Source organism: Phocoena phocoena, chromosome 1, assembly GCF_963924675.1.
Source record: "Phocoena phocoena chromosome 1, mPhoPho1.1, whole genome shotgun sequence".
Taxonomy (NCBI): domain Eukaryota; kingdom Metazoa; phylum Chordata; class Mammalia; order Artiodactyla; family Phocoenidae; genus Phocoena; species Phocoena phocoena.
This window is the reverse complement of record NC_089219.1, coordinates 34,672,407-34,694,613: the sequence shown is the minus strand read 5'-3', so window position 1 is coordinate 34,694,613 and position 22,207 is coordinate 34,672,407. Positions and strand designations below refer to the sequence as shown.

Here is a 22,207-nt window from a genome sequence, read left to right as displayed (position 1 = left end):
TCTGGTTTGACACCATCAAACCAGAAAATTAAGTCTTCCTTAACCTGTTCTCATACTCAAACCTCTGCCTATAGTACCTTCTTCCTCACTTCCTATACTCATTAATCCCTGAGTCCTGTTCTCTGTCTCCTCTCAATTCCATCCACTTGTCTCCATCCTCACAAACACCATTACAATAACAGCCTCCTAACTGGTCTTGCTACCTTCATTCTGGTACTAACCATCTACTTTCCACACAGCAGGCAGAGTGATTTTCCTAAAGCACAAATCTGTTTGTGTCTCTCCCATGTTACTAAACCCTGAAGGAGTTGTCCAAACTCCCTAGTGCAGGCATTCATGTTCCTTCATGGTCAGGTCCCTGACTACCTCCTCATTCTCATCATCTCCTTCCTCATTTCCTCTCTTCACACTCTAGGCTATAGCAGCATTGAGGTCACTTTTAGCTCCTCAAACAAATCGGCTTTTTCTTGCACATGTCTATCTCCCCTGAAAACTATTCTCCCATCTTTTTCCTTGGCCCTTAAATTCTCATACTTTAGGACTCAATTTAATTTGTCACTTCCTTTAAGAATATGTTTTGGTTCATTAGCCTAGACCAGAACCCCTCCTTTGTGCTCCCACAGTATCCAATACTCCCTTGTTTAACTGTTTATCTTCCCCCATCAGGCAATATGGACCCTAAGGATAGGACCTGTGTCTTATTTTGTAGCTTCAGTATCTACCTACAGTACCTGGCACATGGTAGATATGCAATTTATTGCTGAATGTGATTGTGTAATGGATCTGTGATAAGGGGGGCTGGGAAGTAGGGCACAGAAGATAAGCAAGCAGGGAAACATTATAAGAAAAGGACAGAGGAAAACATATGGCAGATATGTAGACTTCATTTCTCAGTCCCAGTGATGGGAAGCAGTTTGGACCAAGTCATGGAAACAGGTGGCAGCAAGGACTTCTTTACTTGAAGTCCAGTGTCTTCTTCATGGCAAGGTTCTCCACCTCCAAATGAATTCACAGCCTTGCTCCCTGGGGCAAGTATCTCTGCCAATTATCCCAAGTCAGCTGAGTGGATTTTTGTCAGCGTTGATTATTAATGTCAAATTTTTCTCTGAAAAGCATTCAGATTGGCCATTTCATCTCCAGTGCCACTTACTTAGTCTAGACCACTATCTCTTCATCTGCGGCGAATATCCAGATTAACTGGTCTGTCTTTCCTCTCCAGTTCATCTCATGCAGAGTTACTGGACTATCTCCCTCAAAAGCCCTATAACACGATTCTTGTGCTCAAAACTAGACTTTCTCCCCCATACAACAAACCTATATGTTGTGACCTGGCTTCTTGGCTCTTTGCTCCTGTGACAACTATTACACCTGTTCTCCACCATCTCTCCAGTATTTCTTCCCACTTCTGCAACTAGGTTTCATGACTGTGAATCTTGGACTTAGAGCTCACTCTAAACTTAAAACCAGTTTTTAGGAGGGCATAAAATTCAGGGGCCCAAAACTGGCAAAACAATCTCTTCTATTTTAGAACATTTACAAAGATAAAAATTTGGCTACACCTAGGCAATATTTTCTCAGTTCACTGAGAAGGTATCCTTTAATATGGTATATAAGTAAAAACTGACATCTATTGTTTCCATTGGATGATCTATTTCTAGGTTTTTGCCCATACAAAATTTGATTGCATCTATTAGTATTTGTGCCAAAACACAGTAATGCATTTGTCTAAGTCTCAAAAGTTTCTGTGTAAGATACTTTTGGTGGAAAAGTAGAAATACAAGAGTTAGAGGGCAAGATTAACAACAACAGCAGCAAAAAAGGAAGAAAGAAAGAAAAAGAAAGGAAGGAAGGAAGAAAATTCTCAAAACAATTATCAGATATAATGTTAAATAAAAATAGCAAAAAACAAACCTCTCTGCAAAGTATAGTCTTAATTATTTAAAAAATACATATATATGTATGTATACAGAAAAAAGACAAGAAAGAAAAATTAGGACATTAACATCTCTCCCTGGGGGGTATTATGGGTTATTATAATCTTCTTATACTTTTCCATGCTTTCCAGATTTTCTAAAAAAGCATGTATTTATTTTTAAAAGCAGGAAAAATAGTTTAAAAATGTAATAACATACCAAAAAACAAACTTTCTGGGGAATTCTTAGAACTAAGTTTTCTATGCACATCATTTGGAAATAAATGTCAAATTTTTATAATAATCAAGCCAAATAAAATGTACCCCCCAAATAATTAAAGTGATATGGGATTTTCTCAATTTACCAGAGCTCCTCTCTCTCTTCCTTTGGGCTTTGAATCTCTACTTCCAAAATTGGTACTTTAAACACAAGATATTTACAGATATTTTCAGTTGTAATTAAATTAGCAGCTGCAGTTTTTCTCTCTACAGTAAAATGATTTAATTGCTCAAATTCTTCTGAAAGCTTCAAGACCTGTAAAGTTAAGTGAAAAGACAAATATTCTATTTTGCATATTTTTATGCATGCCTGTGAAAAAAGTGTATTGATTCCATTAAATGCTTACATAATTATTGACTTAAATAATATAAATTGACATCCAAATTGAAGTCTTATTCCAATTTCACAATTTTCAGTTGTTACATAATCTAATACATTTTTACCATAGGCACAAGAGTGCGTAAGTCTATGGTTTTAAAAAAAGGGGATATTTTTGGTCTCTGGGATTGGCTTCCCAGAGTGCTGTTTAGGGTTTCATTCTATCTTTTTTTTTTTTTTTTTTTTTTTTTTGCGGTATGCGGGCCTCTCACCACTGTGGCCTCTCCCGTTGCGGAGCACAGGCTCCGGACACTCAGGCTCAGGGGCCATGGCTCACGGGCCCAGCCGCTCCGCGGCATGTAGGATCCTCCCGGACCGGGGCACGAACCCGTGTCCCCTGCATCGGCAGGCGGACTCTCAACCACAGCGCCACCAGGGAAGCCCCATTCTATCTTTTAACAAGCAAAAAGATGTAATACTCTATTAGAGCTTTTACATTGTTATCACATATTTTTGTTCTCAAGTTTTGAGTGTACTTCATTGATTCATAAAAGCTATAATATACTATTGCAAGAAAACATTAAAAAGAATATTAGTTATGCATTACAGAGAACATATTTCTTCCAGTCTGCTCCTATTGGTTTGGAAACACTTGAACATATAAGGGCTCCCAGACTATCGTAGTGATTCTCAAACTTTAGTGAATAAGAGCATCACCTGAGGAGTTAAAAGAATGCAGTCTCACATCGCCACCCCACTCCTGAGATTCAGATCAGTGGTCTGGGCTGGGAAATGGGAATTTGCATTTCAAATAAGTCTCCCAGGTAATTCTGATGCAAGTGGATGCTTTGAGAATCACTGCTCTGTTGTGTGGTTTGGCAAAACATTTGTTCAGGTTTTTGTTTTGTTTTGTTCTTTGACAAACAGATTCCTTTCCTCAAAGATTGCTCTTTATATCTTCATATAAAATGAAAGAATGCCTCCAGAAGGTAGTAGAAAGGGCGGATGGGGGACAGTTCCAAGAATGGAAGAATCCTTCTCCAAGTATTGCACGAAGATAGACAAAAACCTGCCTGACTCCCATTCTGATCCTCTCTGAAAATGCCAAGTTTTTATAGTTACTATGTTTGATTCTAAGAACACAATGGATTTAATTCTAAAGATCAATTTAGGTTACTTAAAGGAATCCTTTTGGTTTCCTAGACGTTTTCAATTTTCTGAAGAAAAATTACAGTGTGTGATATGGGTTATAATCCCATAAATCCATATAATCTTATAGGGACTATAACCTCTCCAGGGAGAAGACTGGTTTTACACTGGACCTAAGGAGGTGGGAAGATACGGATAGGTGAAGAAGAGACTATAGCATATTTTAAGCATGATCAATATGGTCAAAGGTATAGTGTGGAACTGAGTATGGAGTATTTGTGCAGAAGTGAGGAGGATGGTCTTACTGGAGTAGAGGCTACAAGATGAGGAGCGAGGAAATAAGTTTGAGGGGGAGGGATCAGATTATGAAGGGACCTGAAAGACAAGAACTTCCTTAATGAGCTTGAATTATTTTTGTAAGCAGGATAACAGATTCCAAAATGCTACTTAATCACTGATTTTTATAGTCATTGTAAAAATTTAAACATTAAAAATAGTAAATGTTAGTTTCTTAAGAAGTAAAGAAAGCCAAACAGAATTTAGACTTGATGTTCTAGCAAACTGAGAATTGCTGAAGGTTTCTGAAGAGGAAGGTGACTTTGACACTAAGTTCTTTCTAGGTATTCTGGATTCTCACAGGACAAAGTTGGTGGATATCGTAGGTGGGCAGCTTTGCTCTTTATCATGAAGGAAGGTAAATCCATAGGAACTTTCATGGCACAGATGCTGTGCAACAGGACCAACTCTGTTCCACAGGCTCCTCCCTACCAAAATTTTATCCTGATTACATAGCTCAGTCTCATAATCAGCCATATTCAAGTACCATAAAGTATTCAGTTGACTGTTCCACTTTATGCTTGAGGCCCTAGAGTAAGGAGGACAGAGCTTAGGCTGAGAATCACCAGGCAACTTGGTAGTTGTTTAATATCCCGAGTCTGGTGTTCGTTTCTGTAAACTGAGGAAGCTGGCCTACATGAACACACCCCTTTCCAGCCCAAATAAAACCACAGCCTATAAAACAGGGGCTTTAGTAAATACATAAAACACAATTTTTTTAAGCCACTCTTAGCAAGACTACCTTTAAGTCTAAAGCACTCTATGTTCTAAAGAGAAACTGGAATACAACTAAAGAATCAAAGCTTCAAAATTGAAACTTTTAATGAGTAAAATTTTGATGGAAACAGAATACCTATAGTCTCAAAGTACCTCCCCACAAAATATTTATTAATTGCAAAGGGAACAGGAATAACTTTACAATGGAGAAATCTGGCAGAGAGTACCATACCCAAAGTAAATAGAACAAAAGGATATCCTTTTGTCTTTTGATACAATGCACTGAGAAGGATATAACATCACTTATGTAGTATTCCTGCCAAAATTATGTAACCTAAATTATATTGTGAGGAAACATGAGAAAAATCCAAATTGAGGGACATTCTTCAAAATAAATGATTTGTACTCTTCAAAAATAGCAAAGTCATGAACAACAAAGAATGAGGAACTGTTGCAGATTCAAGGAGCTTTCGAGATGTGAAAATGAAATGCAATGTACAGTCCTGGATTGGACCTTAGACTAGGAAAAAAAAATGTCCTTTTGCTATACAGTGGGACAATTAGTAAAATTTGAATACAAGCTGTAAATTAGATAATAGTACTATATTAATTTCCTGATTTTGAGACTTGTACTGTGATAAAAAGATGTCACTGTTTTTAGCAAACATACATGGAAACATTTAGGGGTAAAGGAGTATTATGTCTCTACTCTCTGAGGGTAGGAAAAGTGTGTGTGTGTGTGTGTGTGTGTGTGTGTGTGTGTGTGTGTGTGTGTGATGCAAGAGAGAGAGGCTGATAAAGCAAAGGTGGTACCGTGTTAACACTGGGAGGGGTAAATGTATATGGAAAGTCTTTATACTATTTTGCAACTTTTCTGTAAGTCTGAAATTATTTCAAAATAAAAAGTATTTTAAAAGAGAGGGAGAGGGGCTTCCCTGGTGGCGCAGCGGTTGAGAGTCCGCCTGCCAATGCAGGGGACACGGGTTCGTGCCCCGGTCTGGGAAGATCCCACATGTCGCGGAGCAGCTGGGCCCGTGGGCCATGGCTGCTGAGCCTGTGCGTCCGGAGCCTGTGCTCCGCAACAGGAGAGGCCACAGCAGTGAGAGGCCCGCGTACCGCAAAAAAAAAAAGAGAGGGAGAGAAAACCAGATTACCAGGACAGTGATCTGGATCTCTGGTTTTATACTGTATTCTTCTCACTTCATTTCATTCTCTATGTTAAGTTTTCTGATGATATATTGAAAGACAAGATCCTTCAGTTGTACATTGTGATGAAAACTCATCTTGCTGACAAGGTCCCAAAAACAAAGCGTAGATGTAGGATGTGCCTTACATATCTATCCTCCCAGGCAACGAACCCTATTTGCTGGACCTTTCCCTCCTTAGGTCACATACTATTTGATCTATGTCCCAACCCCTCAGCAACTTACTCCCTGACTTCAGGGTAACAACTTCATATAGGATAAATTTTGCCTTGATTTAGTCCTCCACTTCACATGTGGTATTAAAATATAACTCAGTATATTTTAACTGTTGTGTTCAAGCCTTTAGTCCTTCCTACCATTTTAATCAACATCAAGAGAGTGACTGAGGAAGGGAATTTTTCAACCAGGAGTTGATAATAACCTAATAGGTGGGACTCTAGAAATTACGCTACTGGCAGTCTCTCCATTTAGTGTTGGACTAACCCTCATCTGGTAGTGCCATTTTATACTTGGGGAATGAATTGGGGTTGGGACATTTAAACATTTTCTGAATTTTAAGTATAAGCCTAATTTTCAGTATAATTGGGAAAGATGCTTTGATTCTAAGCCTTTAAAGTTGAAGACATTTTAGTAAACCTCTGATTTTGCATTTTTTACTGTGGTAAAATATAAAAAAACATAACATTTACCATCTTAATCTTTTTTTTTTTTTTGCGGTACATGGGCCTCTCACTGTTGTGGCCTCTCCCGTTGCGTTACATTATAATATGTGCTTTAAAAACTAAGCCATTGGGAAGCTTATTTAAAGTAAAAAATTTATAGATTAATCTTAAGAGTGAAGAACTGGTTGAAGTCTGAATATTTATTCTGAAATACAGCTTGATTTATAATCCACACTATAAGGCAATTTATTCTATAATAATAAAAGAAACTCCAATTTCCAAGTTATCTTTTACTGAAATTAGTTTCCTTTTATCTTATCCTCATAAAAGATATGTCATACATCAAACATTTAAATACGTAATAACTTAGTCTCACCTTTGTTTCTAATTCAGAATTCTCTCTTTGTAGCAGGTCATATGCTATTAAAAAATGGTCTCTGTCTTCTTCTGCCCCTGGAAGACTTTGAATTTCATTATAAAGGCATATAAGTTCTGACTTTGATTTTTTCAATTCCTGATTAAGAAATGACAATATTTAGTAGAATAAAATAAGACTTTTAATAGACAAGGTATACTATTGCAAAAAAGGAATCTTTGAAATGATTCTGACAAATTTTTTGCTTTAAATATTTCAACCTGTCCTCTGGCAGACAGACTCCTTTCTTTAGTAAAGCAAAGATTCCTTAAATCAATTAATTAAACTAAGCATTCTTCTAAATTTGCCTTTCTCTTTTAATGCCCTTCTTGCTCCAGTTCTGAAAAAAAGTACCCAGAAATTAAACACAAGGAAACTCAAAGAGCCAAGGCAAGCTAGCCCAAGAGTAGCAGGCTCCCTCCTGCAGTGGCCAAAGTCTGGGCACTGGGGTCTCCACACAGAGCCTGATAGTAAAAGCTGGTGGAGCATAAGATAGTTCTAGAAGCTAGCAGCAACTGGCCCAGAGGGGCTTTCTGCACAGGGGCAACCCTAACAGGTCAGGCTGGGTAAGAAATGTTTGTTGGTCTTGTCAAAGAGCTCCTTCCCATAGACAACCAGGAACTGGGCTCCATGTGCCCTGTAGGAGGCCAAGCCTAAGGCACCCAGGCAGTGGAAAGCAGCCCCTGGACCAGCCATGGATGGTCACATGCCATAAGCATTCTTAATTTCTATCATTTATAGGTTCAAAGACTGGGTTTCTAGTTGTCCCTACTTTACGCAAGGCTTGTATAGAGGTAAATCTTCAGCAACTCCTGCATTAGTTATATTACCTGTTTTAAAATGTCTCTTTTCAAAGTTACTTTTTATAGGACAGGTGCTGTGTGGTTTACCTTTAATCTTGTGACAACCCCATAAGGTAGGGTTATTGAAACTGAGGCTCAGAGAACTAAAGTGATCTGCCTAAATTCATATAGCCAGGAAGTGGAAAAGTTGAGATTCAAACTGTCTGACTTCAAACACTGTGTTCTTCACTACAAATTATGCTGTCTTACTTAATAATGCATATTCAGTGACTTAATCAACAAGTGTTTCCTCTAATCCTCTGATTTTTTTCCATATTCATGAAAGAAAACATTTTAGTTAGATGTAGATTTTAATCAAATTTCTGCATTGATGACATGGAATATGCAGTGTTTGATTGGTGGATGAGGGGGCCTGAGAGTCAGGCCATGGTGCCCTATGAAGGAACAGGTGACATAAAATTTATTTAGGAGAGGAGCTACTTGGTATATTCCTAAAGGCTTGAGATCAGAGAGGGAGGAAAGTGTTGATGAGGAAGGCACTGGGCAAAAAGGAAAGAAGGTAGGGAATGGCCACCCAAAACCATAGCAAGAGGGCAAGTAGTATCAATGTCCTACCTCATTTCATGGAAAATTCCTATAAGTCATCAGCATGGGATATAGAGTATTGTGCTAGCTCTCACCCACCCTGCAAACTGATTGTCACCATCCTCTAAATTAGTGATCTAGACTTCCATGAACTCACTTCCAGGTCTCTCTTCCAAATACAGGCTGATGTCTCCTGATAGACTTTTCCAAGCTGGTACCAGCAGTTAAAAGGAGAGACAAGTCCGGGCCACTATGACCACCATAATAATCAAATCCCTTCTACTTAAAGGACTCTTTTTGGGTAGTGTTGGAACTCAGCCTGGAGAAACAAGTCACCCCATTGTTACTGGTATAAATAATATTCTATAGCTACAATTTATTTTAAAATAAAAATGAATGATAACATGAAATCCCTAAATTACAAATGCAAAAAGAGGAAAATAACATCTTGAACGGCAAAATACCTCACTTTCAACTTTCAAAGCCTTCTGCACAGTATTAAGATCAGATGTCAATTGCTTTTTCCTTTCTCTCTCTTCTGACAACTCACTTTCAAATAGTTCAATTTTTTCTTGGCTCATTTTCAATATCTGCAAAAAGTATTTTACATAATTAATTCTATATACAATAATCATATACACTATAAATTCTGATAATACTTTTCTGCCTAAACAATTATAAAGTCATCTAGGGGAGAGACAAACCTGGGAAAAAATAGTTCATGGTACCATAGCTCATAAGATAGGTCTTCCTCTCTAAGCCTGTTTTCTCAACTGTAAAATGGAAATAATACTTGTCCTACGTACATTATAGCCATCAGAGTAGGAGTCTAATGTGATTTTGAAAGTATTTTGTAAGTTTTAAGCACCTACCAAATATAAGGAATTTTAATTTTATTTGGTAATAATTTTATCTTACCAAATTGATGATAATAATAGAAATTTCAAAAATAATGAGCAACAACTATTTTATTTTAGTGCTTACCATATGTCAGACATTGTAGTAAATGTTTTACATGTATTATCTAATTTTGTTTCCCAGTACCCCTATGAGATTAGAACTATTATTGTATTCTTTTTTAGAGAGAGCATAAGTGAGGCTCAGATAGATTAGGTAATTTGTGCAAGGTCACACAGTCAGGACTGGGATTCAAACCAAGGCTAATTTATAAGCCCTTGCTCTTATTTTTGTTTTATTTAAAAAAACTGAGGTATAATTGACATAGCACATTATATTAGTCTCAGGTGTACTACATAATGATTCAATATTTGTATATTTTGCAGAATGATCACCACAACAGTTCAGTTAACATCCATCATCACACATAGTTGTGATTTTTCCCCTACTTTCAAATATGTAATACAATCTTATTAATTATAGTCACCATGCTGTACATTATATCACCATGACATTCATTTTATAACTGGAAATTCGTACTTTTTGATTTCCTTCATCCATTTCACCCACTCCCAGCCCCTTGCTTCAGGCAACAACCAATCTGTTCTCTACATCCATGATTTTTTGTAATTTTTTTTTTAAGATTCCACATGTGAGATCATATGGTATTTGTCTCTTTCTGTCTGACTTATTTCATTTAGCATAATTCCCTCAAATTCTGCATGTTCCTCAATTCTGCATGTTGTTGCAAATGGCAAGATTTCAGTATTTTTAATGGCTGAATAATATTTCATTGTGTACATATACCACATTTTCTTTTTCCATTCATCCCTTGATGGACACTTGGGGTGTTTCCATGTATTTATTATTGTAAATAATGCTGGAATGAACGTGGGGGTGCATATCTTTTCAAATTAGTGATTTTGTTTTCTTTGGATAAATACCCAGAAGTGGAACTGCTGGATCATATGGTAGTTCTACTTTTAATTTTTTGAGAAATCTCCATAATGTGCTGCACCAATCTCCATAGTGGCTGCACCAATTTACATCTCCACCAACAGTGCACAAGGGTTTCCTTTTCTCTACATCTTCACCAACACTTGTTATTTCATGTCTTTTTGATAACAGCCATCCTAACAGGTGTGAGGCGGTATCTCATTGTGGTTTTGATTTGCATTTCCCCGATGACTGGTGATATTGAACATCTTTTCATGTGCCTGTTGGCCATATGTATGTCTTCTTTGGGAAAATGTCTATTCAGACTCTTGGCCCATTTTTTAATCAATTTTTTTTTGCTATTGAGTTGTATGAGTTCTTCATATATTTTGGATATTAACCCCTTGTCAGATATATGATTGGCAAATATTTTCTCCCATTTGGTAGACTGTCTTTTCATTTTATTGATACTTTCCTTTGCTGTGCAGAAGCTTCTTAGTTTGACATAGTCCCCCTTGTTTATTTTTGGTGCAAAAAATCATCACCAAGACTGATGTCAAGGAGCCTACCACCTGTTTTCTTCTAGGAGTTTTATGACTTTAGGACCTACATTCAAGTCTTTAATCCATCTTGAGTTAATTTTTGTGTATGATGTAATATAGTGCTCCAGTTTCATTCTCTTGCATATAGCTGTCCAGATTTTCCAGCACCACTTATTGACGAGACCGTCCTCTCTCCATTGTATACTCTTGGCTCCTTTCATAAATTAATTGACCATATATGTGTGGATTTACTTCTGGGCTCCCTGTTCTGTTCCACTGATCTATGTGTCTGTTTTTATGCCAATACAATAGTGTTTTGATTACTACAGCTTTTAAGATAGTTTGAAATCAGGGAGCAAAATGCCTCCAGCTTTGTTGTTCTTTCTCAAGATTGCTTTGGCTATTCAGGGTCTTCTGTGGTTCCAGACAAATTTGAGGGCTATTTGTTCTATTTCTGTGAAAAATGCCATTGGGAATTGTGATAGGGATTGTACTGAATCCGCACACTGCTTTGGATAGTATGGACATTTTCACAATATTAATTCTTCCAATCCATGAGCATGGAATATCTTACCATTTATTTGTGTCTTCTTCATTTCTTTCATCAATGTTTTATAGTTTTCAGTGTATAGGTCTTACACCTCTTTGGTTAAATTTATTCCTAGGTATTTTATTCTTTTTGATGCAATTGTAAATGTGATTGTTTTCTTTATTTCTCTTTCTGATATTTGTTATTATGCAATAGATTTTTGTGTACTGATTTTGTATGCAACTTTATTGGATTTATTTACTAGTTCTAACAGTTTTTTGTTGTAGCCTTTAAGGTTTTCTGTGTATAATATCATGCCATCTGCAAATAGTGAGTTTTACTTCTTCCTTTCCAATTTGGATGCCTTTTATTTCTTTTTCTTCTCTGATTGCTCTGGCTAGGACTTCCAATACTACATTGAATAAAAGTGGCAAGACTGGGCATCCTTGCCTTATTCCTGATCTTAGAGAAGAAGCTTTCAGCTTTTCACTGTTGAGTATGATGTAAGCTGTGGTCTTGTCATATATGGCATTTATTATGTTGAGGTACGTTCCCTCTATACCCACTTTGTTGAGAGTTTTTATCATAAATGGATGTTGCATATTTTCAAAAGCTTTTTCTGCATCTATTGATGCATAGTATAATTTTTATCCCTCATTTTGTTAATGTGTTGTATCACACTGATTGATTTACAGCTGTTGAACCATCCTTGCAGCCTTGGAATGAATCCTACTTGGTCATGGTGTATGATCCTTTTAATGTATTGTTGAATTCGGTTTGCTAATATTTTGTTGAAGATTTTTGCATCTATGTTCATCAGGGAAATTGGCCTGCAATTTTCTTTTCTTGTGGTTCCTTGTTTGGCTTTGGTAACAGGGTAATGCTGGCTTCATAAAATGAATTTGAAGGTGTTCCCCCCTCTTCTATTTTTTGGAAGAGTTTGAGAAAGATTGGTATTAATTCTTCTTTAAATGTTTGGTAGAATTCACCAATGAAACTGTCTAGCTGTTACTTTTATTTATTTTTTATTTAAAAATATTTATTTATTTATTTATATTTACTTATTTTGGCTGTGCCAGGTCTTAGTTGCGGTACACAGGATCCTTAGTTGCAGCATGTGGACTCTTAGTTACAACATGCAGACTTCTTAGTTGCAGCATGCAGACTCTTAGTTACAGCATACATGTGGGATCTAGTTCCCTGACCAGGGATCGAACCCAGGCCTCCTGCACTGGGAGCATGGAGTCTTACCCACTGGACCACCAGGGAAGTCCCTAGCCCTTACTTTTAATATCTACTTTATTCAGACTTGCCAAAGTGTATTTTCTTTTGTGTAGAAAAACCTATTAGGAACTTAATTTGAGGTCAAAATGCAGCCTAGTGAATACAGAGTGAGAATCGAGAGAATTTCCTTAATATTGCCATGAAGCTGCAGAATCTTCTCCACTGGCAAAGCAAACCTGTCAAGTGAACTAACTGCATATTTGGATTGGCCAGTCAGGGAGCAGTATGAACCTGACAAGTTCATACTCTCTAACTTGGGGATTGAGTAATGATATGTCAGAAAAGAGTCCTAGCAGATCTGTCCTACTATTTAGCAACAGTGGGACCCTGAGCCAGTTACCTAACTTTTCTTAGTCTCAGTTTCCTCCTCTGAAAAATAGGGATAATGATGGGCACCTCGATTGTACAAAGTATATGTAAATGGCAGTTTATATTATTATTGGATTGTTCTGAATTTTCACATTTACTCTTTAGTTGGACAACACCTTTAAATCATCCTTACAATTTCAACATACTAGTTTATCCTAAATACATTTTTAATGGGCTCCTTCCTGAATGACTAATCCTGGAAGGTTTTCTGTAACCACTGATCACAATCATAGGATGTAGATCTACCATACCTTTTGTCTATTTTCAGTAACTCTTAAGCAACCTTATGGAGTCTGCCTCATCTGTATTAGAAAATGTAACTGAAAATGATCTTTTTATTTCTTACCTCATTCAAATCTTGTACTTTCACTGTCTCTTGACCTTTCATACTGGTTTCTCGTCTGTCTTCCTATATTACTGATAATTCAGGCTCTAAGAGGGAAATCTTAATCCAAATAAACCATCAGTTAAAATACATACGCAGGCTTCCCTGGTGGCGCAGTGGTTGGGAGTCCGCCTGCCGATGCTGGGGACATGGGTTCGTGCCCCGGTCCAGGAGTATCCCACATGCCGCGGAGCAGCTGGGCCCGTGAGCCATGGCCGCTGAGCCTGCGCATCCGGAGCCTGTGCTCCGCAACGGCAGAGGCCACGGCAGTGAGAGGCCCGCGTACCGCAAAAAAAAAACACACACAAAAAAACAAAAAAAACACATATGCATATGTGTTATTTTTTAAAAATACTGAAAAGATAAGCTACATTTCTTAAGTGTCTTTTCCAGAGGCTACACCCCTGAAATCTCCCTTACCAACAAGTTTTACATTTTTTCTGGTCTTGGATCCTTTGAAGAGTTGCTTTATTATATATTTGAGCCCTTGCTCTGTTTGCAACTTAATGAAAGGGAACAAGTACTATTAGAAAAACATACTAGAGAATCCTGATGATTCTGAATTAATCAAGCTGATAATTTACCTCATTTTTTTTAACTTTATGAAAGTAATTTGTTATTGTTGATTGGCCCAGTAACAAATGCAAAGGAGGTTTATGAGTATTTAGATGTAATTCAGAAACAGAAGACACCAACATTGATATTACTTATTACTTTTATTCAGAATCAGGTTTCAAAAGAAACTTCAATTTGAAGTTTTTAATTTAATTCAGAGATAAAAATATTCCTTTACTTAGGCTGAACAAAGGAAAGAGTTGATTCACCAAAGATTTTTATCTAACTAAATTTGGGGGAAAGTATTCTGGAGTTTGCCTATATTTCTAGGTTCATAACTTACTGCTAGATGTGTATTTAACCTACAGATTAAAAAAATTAATTCATTAGTTTAGTAAAGCTGGATATCAATAATTTACCTTTCTCGTGTTTAATATCAATGAAACAGAAATAGCAATCCCAAATTGATGAGTTGGAAAAAATGGGGAATGCTACTGGAAGAACGGATGCTAAAACCCAAGTGCAACTTTTATACATCCTCCTGTCCAGCGGTATGGACAAAACACCTACTTAAAAATCATGTTGACTTAGTAGCAGTGCACAAGGATATAGGGAAGGATATATCTCTTCCCCAGATCAGCTTCTTCCTCTGCATTAGCTGCCGTCTGCACTGGCGAAAGTTTCTGCACATCCACACATGACATGCTACTTAGTCCCACCCTTACCACCTGTGATTTCCCAGTGCCAAGTGCAGGAAATGTTTCAACTCTTAAAAATGAAAACTCTCCCCATTTCTTTTGTGCTTTCTCAGGACAAGAATGTCATGTATTTTAATGCTATAACTTTTAAGAGATAGATTTTCAAAAGAAAATATATTTGAAATTTACCATAATCTGTGGCACACTAAATACAGTCATGCATTTAGGCAATTTATGTACTTCATGAGACCGACGATCAAAGTTTAAAGCAGAAAAACACAGAGAAGGGGCTGCAATAATGTGAGAAATGAGCAATGGGATATACAGACCTCTAGGCAGCTGAAGGGAGCCTCCTACCTCACCTGTCAGCCAGCAGTAAGCAAAGAGGAGAACTAACGGACTTTTAGGGAATCCCATCACTGGCACAGGGTAGCCGCCAACAACTGTGGAGAACGGTGTAACAGCTCAGAATTTTCCACTTTCAGTGTTCTACTGTCTGAAAGGTGGGGGCCATCTAATACTCTGAATCAAATTGTGTCTCCCAGGCACCGTGTGACTAGAGTTACTGCCATCCTCCCATGTGCTTGTGTTGTGCTGTCCTCTCTCACAGGCACAGTCAAATGAGATGGCAGCTGCAGCCCCTGTAGAGAATAAAACACTGCCCAGTCATCACCTCCTGGTAGAGATGGTTTATCTGCTCAGTGCTGGGCATGCTGTAACCCCCATGAGTTATAATATGCTTCCCCTGTGAATCCTCACGAGACTTGGTATGATGTAGAAAATGAGCTCTAGGGCCAGACAAACCTGGATCAATTCCTGGCTCTGCCTCTTACTTTGGTCAAGTTCTTCTATGTTCTCTCAAATATGAAATGGAATATACCTACTTACTTTGGGGAGGGCTGTTATAGGGATTGTATAAGATTATGTTTGTAAAACAAGATCATGGCATATGACCAATATTCAATATATCATGACTACTGTTATTCCTGACAGATACCTAGCATTTCTCCCATTTTAAGCATTTTCTCTGAGAACATGCATACTAGCAGCACTAAAATGGCGTATTTAATGGTAAATCTGTCTGCATATAAAAACAGGTAAAGAACACAGTCATATATTGAGGAGTCTGCTTGAGTTAAGGGAATAGTTTTCTAAATTATTTGTTCTTTTGAAGTCACAGGACTTCCCCCTTCCCTTTTTTTTTTTTTGTGGTACGTGGGCCTCTCACTGTTGTGGCCTCTCCCGTTGCAGAGCACAGGCTCCGGACGCGCAGGCTCAGAGGCCATGGCTCACGGGCCCAGCCGCTCCGTGGCCTGTGGGATCTTCCTGGACCGGGGCACGAACCCATGTCCCCTGCATCGGCAGGCGGACTCTCAATGACTGCGCCACCAGGGAAGCCCCCCCCTTCCTTTTATATTCAAAAGAATTTTTTCTTTTTTAGAACATTGTTTATATTTATTTATGTATGTAGGTATGTATGTATTTTTGGCTGCGTTGGGGCTTCGTTGCTGCATGTGGGCTTTCTCTAGTTATGGCGAGCAGGGGCTACTTTTTGTTGCAGTGCGTGGGCTTCTCATTGGGTGGCTTCTCTTGTTGCAGAGCATGGACTCTAGGTCCGCAGGCTTCAGTAGTTGTGGTGCGTGGGCTCGGCAGTTGTGGCTTGTGGGCTCTAGGGCACAGGCTCAGTAGTTGTAGCACACGGGCTTAGTTGCTCCATGGCATGTGGGATCTTCCCGGACTAGGGCTCGAACCCGTGTCCCCTGCATTGGCAGGCAGATTCTTAACCACTGCGCCACCAGGGAAGTCCTCGAAAGAATTCTTATGGGGAAACTGTCTACAGAGTGCCCTCAAGTGAAGGCTTCTTTGGTTGATGTGGAGGCAGAAGACCTAGGGACTTGCATCTGTGGAAGAGCAAGAACCCCTGAAACACAGTTTGGAAACTGCAGTGGCAAAAACATGGGTTTTGTAGTTAGTTTAAATCTGAAATCTTGACTTCCACCTTTGTGCATTTGTGATCTTGGTTTCCTCATCTGTAAAGCAAGGTGAACAATACCTACCTCTCCAAATTTCTGTTAACATTAAATGAGTTATGCCAACCCCCCACCCAGCAGAGTCATTGCAACATTATAGGTACTCAGATCTTAGTTTCTATCCTTTCACTTACTTTTTTTGTAGTATATAGAAAATAAAGTAGTTAGAGGTCAGGAATAATTCATGAGACACCCAAGTACCTGTCTAAAAGCTGAAGATCCATGAAAAGGAAAGCATGGCACTAGGTCAGGATCTGGAAATGAGCTCATGGGAAAGGGCTGTTACTCTTTACCTAATGGTTACAGCACTCAGTTCACTTAATTCCTCTGCTGAGAATGACCCTTTACTTAATACTTATTGTTGTTGCCATCACCCAGCTGCTAAACACAATCAAGGAAGCTTGAGGTTTTTTTCTTCATGAAAGACTAAGAGAGAACTGTGAAGGCAAAAATCTATTTATAGTTACATCCTCTTTCCTCAGGAAATGACTTTAAAAAATCACTTAAGTATAACTGACTACTTATTCATCAAGTACCTTTTCTAGTTTTAAAGACTTCTACTTTAAAGAGAAGAAACATTTACTTACAATCTTCCTCGTTACCTCATTCCAGCTGGCTCTACATGGGATGAAGTAAGTGAAAGGATCAGTGAGAGTCAATATAAAGCCTTATTATTTTAGAAATCCACACATATTTCAAGTCTTAATGACAAGGAAAAGAAAACTGGTTTCTACCACAGCCTACAGGATTGAGATTAGACACAGAAAAAAATTTCTGATACTTAATATTAAACATTAGGGAGAAAAACTGTATTATCTTCTTTTCTGAACATCTTTTAAAATAAGATAGATGCTCATTTATTTAGAATGTCATAGACAACATCTATCATAGAGGGAGGTAGATTAACCAGTTATTCTACAAGGATCTTCTCTGTTGTCAAGAATGCTATGATACAAAGGGCCACAAGGTGTCATATCTCCCTTCAAGAAGGAACTTGCCACATTCTTCTCAGGCAGCCTCCAGTGAATGACTGAGCATGGTGAGGATATTAAAGCCTGGTCATTTCTGGTCAGTGCGGTTCCTCTACAGGTTATCATTGTGCCAAAGCCCTTGCTGGCCTGGCTGAGACTTCTCAGAGCTGCAATACAGTCTGAGGTTCTTCTTATCCAATCTTCCTTCCTTCTCTCTCTTCTTTAACAGATGCCAGGACTGCATCATGACCTGAAGGTTTTGCCCATGTCTACTTCTTCTTTTTATCCTTCACAGGTACCAACCCAAATAATTCTCCTGCAATTCTAAGTTCATCTTGGTGCCTGATTCCCAGAGTGGCCTCCTTCAGGTGAATTTATGGATGACAGAACAAGGAATGGGCCACTATCATGGTCACCATCAAAAACAAAAAAAAAATGATGATTTGATTAAAGACATAATATAAATACCCAAGAAGCTCAGTGAACTGCAAGAAGGATAAGCTCAAAGAGACCCACAATGAGGCACAGTATAATCAAACTATTTGAAAGACAAAGAAAGAAATAATCTTGAAAGCAGCAAGAGAGAAGTGATGTCACATACAGGGAATCTTCAATAAGATTACCAGCAGATTTCTCATCAGAAACTTTGGAGGCCAGAAGGCAGTGGGCAGATATAGTCAAAATGCTAAAAGAAAAAAAACCTGTCAACCAAGAATCCTATATCCAGCAAAACTGTCCTTTCGGGAGTGAGGAAGAAATTAAGACATTCAAGATCAACAAAAGCTGAGGGAGTTTGTTACCAAACTCATAGACTTGCCCTATGAGAAATCCTAAAGGGACTCCTGCATGGTGAAATCAAAGGATACTAAACAGTAACTCAAAGCCATACGAATAGATAAAGATCTCAGTAAAGGTAAATACATGAGCAATTATAAAAGCTAGTATTATTGTAACTATGGTTTGAAACTCCATTTTTTGTTTTCTACATGATTTAAAAGACTAATACATTGTTTTAAAACTATTATTAGTCTAAAAGCTAGTACCACTGTAACTTTGGTTTCTAATTCCACATTTTGGTTTCTGCATAGTTTAAGAAACTAATGCATTTAAAAAAAGCAATCATTAGTTCATGTTTCTGGACACACAAGATACAGAGATGTAATTTTGTGCCATCAATAACTGAAAAGGATGGGGGCAGAGCTGTAAATAAGCAGAGTTTTTGCATATTATTGAAGCTAAAGTAGCATAAATTCAAATTAGGGTGTTATAACTTTAGCATGTTAAATGTAATCCCTATGGTAACCACAAAGAAACCAGTTATAGAATATACTCAAAACGAAATGAAAAGGGACTTAAAGTGTTTCATTACAAAAAAATCAACTACATACAAGAGAGACAGTAATGCAGGAAATGGAGGACAAAAAGCTGTAAGGTACATAGAAACAAATGGCAAAAAGACAGAAGTAAGTCTTACTTTAATAAGTACTTTAAATATAAAGGGATTAGTTTCTCCAATCAAAAGACGGAGATTGGCAGAATGGATAAAAACAAAATATGATTCAACTACATATTGTCTATAAGAGATTCACTTTAGATCCAAAGACACAAAGAGGTTAAAAGTGAAAGGATGAAAAAAATTTTCCATGCTAATAGTAACCAAAAGAGAGCAGGGTTGGCAAAACTAAAATTAGATGAAATAGACTCTATTTTTTAAAAACTTTTTTTGGCCATACCCGATGACATGTGGGATCTTAGTGCCCCGACCAGGGATCAAACCTGTGCCACCTGGATTGGAAGTGCAGAGTCTTAACCACTAGACCACCATGGAAGTCCCAGACTTTAAATCAAAAAGGTTACAAGTGGCAAAGAAGGACATTATATTTTAATAAATAGTTCAATACAGCAACAAGATATAAAAATTATAAATATTTATGTACCTAATTACCAACCAAAATGTAAAAACTGGGAGATAAAAAGAAGAAATAAACATTCCTACAATAAGAGTTGGATACTTCAATACCTTGCTCTCAATAATGGATAAAACAACTAGATATGAGATAAGTAAGGAAGCAGAGTACTTGAGCAACACAATAATTCAATGAGATCTAACAGACAGGGGACTTCCCCGGTGATCCAGTGGGTAAGACTCCATGCTCCCAATGCAGGGGGCCTGGGTTCGATCCCTGGTTGGGGCATTAGATCCCACATGCATGCCGCAACTAAGAAGTTCACATGCTGCAACTAAAAGATCCCATGTGCCACAGTGAAAGATCCTGCATGCCCCCACAAAGACCCCGTGTGCCACAACAAAGACCTGGTGAAGCCAAAATAAATAAATAAATAAAATTTAAAAAGATCTAACAGACATATATAGGTCTACTCAACAACATTATAATATTCAATCTTCTGAAGTGCACACAGGACATTCTCCAGGATAGACCACATCTTAGGCCACAAACTAAGTCTTAATGTATTTAAAAAAGAGGTATCATAAAAGCATCTTTTCCAACTACAGTATGGTGGAGTTAGTTCTCCAAAGAAGATATACAGACCACCAACCAACACATGAAGAATGCTCAACATCATTAATCATTAGAGAAATGCAAATCAAAACTACAATGAGATATCATCGCACACCGGCCAGAATGGCCATCATCAAAAGATCTAGAAACAATAAATGCTGGAGAGGGTGTGGAGAAAAGGGAACCCTCTTGCACTGCTGGTGGGAATGTGAATTGGTACAGCCACTATGGAGAACAGTATGGAGGTTCCTTAAAAAACTACAAATAGAACTACCATATGACCCAGCAATCCCACTACTGGGCATAAACCCTGAGAAAACCATAATTCAAAAAGAGTCATGTACCAAAATCTTCATTGCAGCTCTACTTACAATAGCCCAGAGATGGAAACAACCTAAGTGTCCATCATCGGATGAATGGATAAAGAAGATGTGGCACATATATACAATGGAATATTACTCAGCCATAAAAGAAACGAAATTGAGCTATTTGTAGTGAGGTGGATGGACCTAGAGTCTGTCATACAGAGTGAAGTAAGTCAGAAAGAGAAAGACAAATACTGTATGCTAACACATATATATGGAATTTAAGAAAAAAAAATGTCATGAAGAACCTAGGGGTAAGATAGGAATAAAGACACAGACCTACTAGAGAATGGACTTGAGGATATGGGGAGGGGGAAGGGTAAGCTGTGACAAAGTGAGAGAGTGGCATGGACATATCTACACTACCAAACGTAAAACAGATAGCTAGTGGGAAGCAGCCGCATAGCACAGGGAGATCAGCTCGGTGCTTTGTGACCACCCGGATGGGTGGGATAAGGAGGGTGGGAGGGAGGGAGACGCAAGAGGGAGGAGATATGGAAACATATGTATATGTATAACTGAGTCACTTTGTTATAAAGCAGAAACTAACACACCATTGTAAAGCAATTATACTCCAATAAAGACGTAAAAAAAAAAGAAATTAATAACAGAAGGAAACTGGAAAATTCACATATTTGTGGAGATTTAAATGATATGCCCTTAATCAACCAATGGATCAAAGAAGAAATCATAAGAGAAATAAGGAAATACTTAGAGATGAATGAAAGTGAAAGCACAACATACTAAAACATACGGGACGCAATGAAAGCAGTACTAAGGGGGAATTTTATAGCTACAGACACTTACATTAAAGAACAAGAGTGACTTCAAATCAACAACCTAACTTTACAATTTAAGAAACTAGAAAAAGGACAACAAACTACATGCAAAGGTAGCAAATAGAAACAATAAAGGTTAGAGCAGAGATAAACAAAACAGAGAACAGAAAAACCTAGAAAATCCGTGAAACCAAAAGTTTGTTCTTTGAAAATATCAACAAAATTGAAAAACCTTTAGCTGGAATAACTAAGGAAAAAAGAGAAGATTCAAATTACTAAAATAAGAATTGAAAGTGGGGACATTACTACTGATTCTACAGAAATAAAAAGGATTATAAGAGAGTACTCTGAACAACTGTACATCAACAAACTGTATAACCTACATGCAATGGAAAAATTCCTAGCAATACAAAACCTAAAATGACTGAATCATGAAGAAATAGAAAATTTGAATAGACCTATAACTAGCAAGGACATTGAATTAGTCATCAAAAATCTCCTATACAAAGAGAAGCCCTGGATCTGATGGCTTTACTGGTGAATTCTACAAATTATTTGAAGAAGAACTAATACCAATCCTCAAACTTTCCCCAAAACTTGAAAGGGAAGAAACACTTCCTAAGTCATCCTATGAGGGCAGCATTAACCTTATCCAAAGGCAGGCAAAGACACTACAAGAAAAGAAAACAACGGGCTACCATCCCTTATGAGCATTGATGCAAAAATCCTCAACAAAAATACTAGCAAAACGAATTTAACACCGTATTTGAAAGATTATACACCATGACCAAATCAGATTTGCTCCTAGAATGCAAAGATGGTTCAACATAGGAATACTGATCAATGTAATACAACACATTAACACAATAAAGGGAAAAAAAACATAATCATCTCAACTGATGCTGCAAAAGCATTTTACAAAATTCAGTATCCTTTCATGATTAAAAAGCACTCCACAAATTA

General features: G+C 37.7%; 1 protein-coding gene and 1 pseudogene across 1 annotated transcript in view; both read right to left on the bottom strand.

Moving 5' to 3' along the window:
- Positions 1-22,207, bottom strand: part of CCDC30 (coiled-coil domain containing 30) — a 132,213-nt gene that overhangs the window by 77,552 nt on the left and 32,454 nt on the right. Inside the window, exons 5-7 of the mRNA XM_065880013.1 lie at positions 8,847-8,972; positions 6,956-7,093; positions 2,278-2,447 (exon numbers count right to left, since the gene is read on the bottom strand). Of these exons, the coding sequence (XP_065736085.1) occupies positions 2,278-2,447; positions 6,956-7,093; positions 8,847-8,972 (434 nt within the window). The remainder of the gene's footprint in view (positions 1-2,277; positions 2,448-6,955; positions 7,094-8,846; positions 8,973-22,207) is intronic.
- Positions 7,372-7,690, bottom strand: LOC136139102 (transmembrane protein 256 pseudogene; annotated as a pseudogene).